At 36.3% G+C, this 3,013-nt stretch overlaps 1 protein-coding gene across 1 annotated transcript in view; it reads right to left on the reverse strand.

The window, feature by feature from the left end:
• Window positions 1–1,185: 1,185 nt before the first annotated feature.
• The window catches only part of DOCK4 (dedicator of cytokinesis 4), a 263,370-nt gene continuing 261,542 nt past the window's right edge, over window positions 1,186–3,013 (reverse strand). Inside the window, exon 52 of the mRNA XM_018561382.1 lies at window positions 1,186–1,952. Within this exon, the coding sequence (XP_018416884.1) occupies window positions 1,530–1,952 (423 nt within the window). The 3' untranslated portion in view covers window positions 1,186–1,529. The remainder of the gene's footprint in view (window positions 1,953–3,013) is intronic.

Genomic DNA, 3,013 nt, shown 5'->3' on the forward strand with positions numbered 1-3,013 from the left:
TAACCCCTACGTTTCACTGCACTTATTTCCTGGAGATTTATCAGCTCTATAAAAAGGATTTGCAAACCCTGTGCATATTACACTTTAGCTTAATCGACACTGTGGTAAATACAACAGATATGACAAAACATGGATATGTGGACAAAACACTGTACATGAATATTTAGTAGATGGTTTTCCAGTCCACACAAAAACGCAAGTCTATTTTGGATTTTCTTTAGCAAAGAGCTGCTTTCCATCTTAAAAGTACATTCAACTAAAAAAAAAAAGTCCTCTCAAAAAGATAATGAGAAATCTGCTATAGCGGTTGGAATTAAAGTTGTAAATGGCAAAGCCTACATGTTTTAGAAAGCGCTGTGGAAAATATTCTGCAATCAGCGATCAATATCACTTTGTCACAAAACCCTAGGCTGTATGTGGTGGAGAAGACGGATATTGCTGGTTTAGAGTAAGCCAAAAACACATGAAATCCTGGCGCAAAATTATGGAGTACAATCTGTCATACTTGATAAATCTAAATCTGACCCATTGTTTAGAATTACGTATGAACTTTATCAATCAATAAAAATCCAAAGCTAAACAAAGTTCAATGTGGGAAAATATTATGCATTACTGAACCACTAAAGCAACTTGCATGCCATATCTACCATAAGACAAAGACAAATGAGTATTTTGTAAAAATAAACAGCTTGTAGGGAGCCTACAAGCACAAAGATGGCAGCATTAAAACATGCATTCATTAGAAATCTGCTTTTCCTGCTCTGACTAATGGATCACCTCATAATGCATGCAATTATTAGACCTCACCCCCTCATGTGTTAATAAAGCAACAACATTTTCTCTGCATATACAAAATTCACAAAATATGGAAGATAAATTATCGCAACTGATCAGAAAACTATATACATAATACATATTTAAAATCCCTTATTAATTTAAGAAAATGAAAGACAGAATGCTATGTTTATAAAAAAAAAACTAAAAAGCAATATATTAACTGGGACATTAAATTAACACCTATATTATAGAATTAAAGTTAGCATGTATAACAAATTTGGAATTGTTGGCTGACTTAAAAGTTAAAACATCAAGTATCTTCTCAAATTAAAAAAAACTAAACCCACAAAAAATGTACTCTTCAAATAAAAGCTTTATATATATATATATAAACAATAAAGAACCCAGTTAAAAATCAACATGATATTTCATGAATTTGTAATCCAGAAACAGAGCATACTAACAGACTGTATTGTGCTTTCTGTTTCTATCCAACCAAAAAGTGCCTTTTGTCAAGTTAATCCTGAATTATTACCACTATAATATTGTGCAAAACAATAATAAAAAACAAAAAGCTTTACTTCCTTAATGAAGGGAAACAAATAGTAAACAATTAAAGTGCCCACACTTTCATTGAGTGTATATACCCATTCCGCAGCTGTCTCTTCAGCAAAAGGACCTCTAGAGGGTAATTTTTCTAGCGGAAAAAAAAAAAGAGAGTTTATTCACAGCAAAAGGAAAGCGTAATTGTGTTACAACTGTGACACTTTCCGTGGGAAAGGTCTTGGCCGTGGCAGTGGATCAGTCCTTTTGCCATTCTCCAGGCTTGTTGGACGTACTGGGCCTGGTTTGGGTGGTAAAGCTGGAGGATCAATAGGTGCAGGAATGGAAAGACACTGAGGTACAGGTACAGGACGCCTCAAAGTCCGTTCATACACGCTGTAAGGTGGTGGTGTCTTGTTTTCTTTTCTGGTTGGCTCCTCTGATATGCCATAACTGGAAGTAGTTACTGTTTGATCAAAGATCTGACTCTCAAAACCCGACATCTCAGAAATGCTGCACCGACTCAGGGAAGAAATGCCACTACTGCAGCTTCCTGACAGCACTGGGGAATTAGACATCATGCTTGATGGATGGCAGTCCACAGGAGACGGAGTAAATGACTGCATCGAGCCCTGAAAGGTGAAGAGGAAAGGTTAATAAACACACTGTGTCACTACTAATTTTGGGAGAAGCACAAGCCGACATGCGGGATAAAACATTCCTTCGGGCAGGGGTAGGCAGCCTCGGTGTTTCAGTTCTGGTAAAACTACATATCACACCATGCCTCTGCAAGGTATGCCTGTGGCTCTCAGTGTCTTACAATGTCTCATGGGACTTGTAGTTTCACATCAGCTGGAGTGCTGAAGTTGCCTATCCCTGCCTTAAGTTAGAACATAAAAACTAATTCACCAAGTGCAATGACCATAGAAATGTAAGATAAATCATAACTGAATATAAGCAATGAGAGCTAAACAAATCTATAGCATGTGCAAACATTCTGTAATTACAGGTTGAACTCTGTACTGCACGGCTTTAAAAAACAAAAACACACAGTTAAAAATAAAACTGTCCAAAGCCTAAATGCCTATTCACACCTAATGTTTTGTTGTAATGTTTACCTGATGTGTTTCCATCATAACAAAATGTCTACATGCATTGCAATGCCTTTACCTTGCACATCAACATGCCATGTAAAGCATCGATATGCATACAGTGTGTGCTGGCATTCATTTTGATGCGTTTCGATTCATTTAAAAGGAAAACACATCGGGCAAAAACACAATCCAGAGATCCCTGTAGTAGCAATAATTACATTTGTCTGCCAATTCCCTTCAGCGTTCTCTAGAATTGTTACATTGTATTTATTTCCTATGATCCTTAGCTTCATCTAGTGGCCAGAATGTGGTATTTTCCTGATTCACTACTGTTCATAATATATGAAGAACTTTTAACCAGAAGAGAAAATTGCCTTTTAAAACAGCTGGCGTTAATTCACCCAGAATAAATGTAGATGCCATTCCACTGGACGAATAGCTATGCAAATTGTTTATTTATGGACACGTAAGTATTAGAGATTAACAAGGCTAACGCATTATCGTAAACATTTGGTAAGTATTCCTAACAAATTGTAATTAAGAGGTTTTTGAGGTCAGTGATGTGAAAGTTGTGTTCTTTGTTCGGAAGCCGAATATAT

The sequence above is a fragment of the Nanorana parkeri genome, unplaced genomic scaffold (genome assembly GCF_000935625.1).
Source record: "Nanorana parkeri isolate BGI_ZX_2015 unplaced genomic scaffold, ASM93562v1 scaffold520, whole genome shotgun sequence".
In the NCBI taxonomy this organism is placed as follows: Eukaryota; Metazoa; Chordata; class Amphibia; order Anura; family Dicroglossidae; genus Nanorana; species Nanorana parkeri.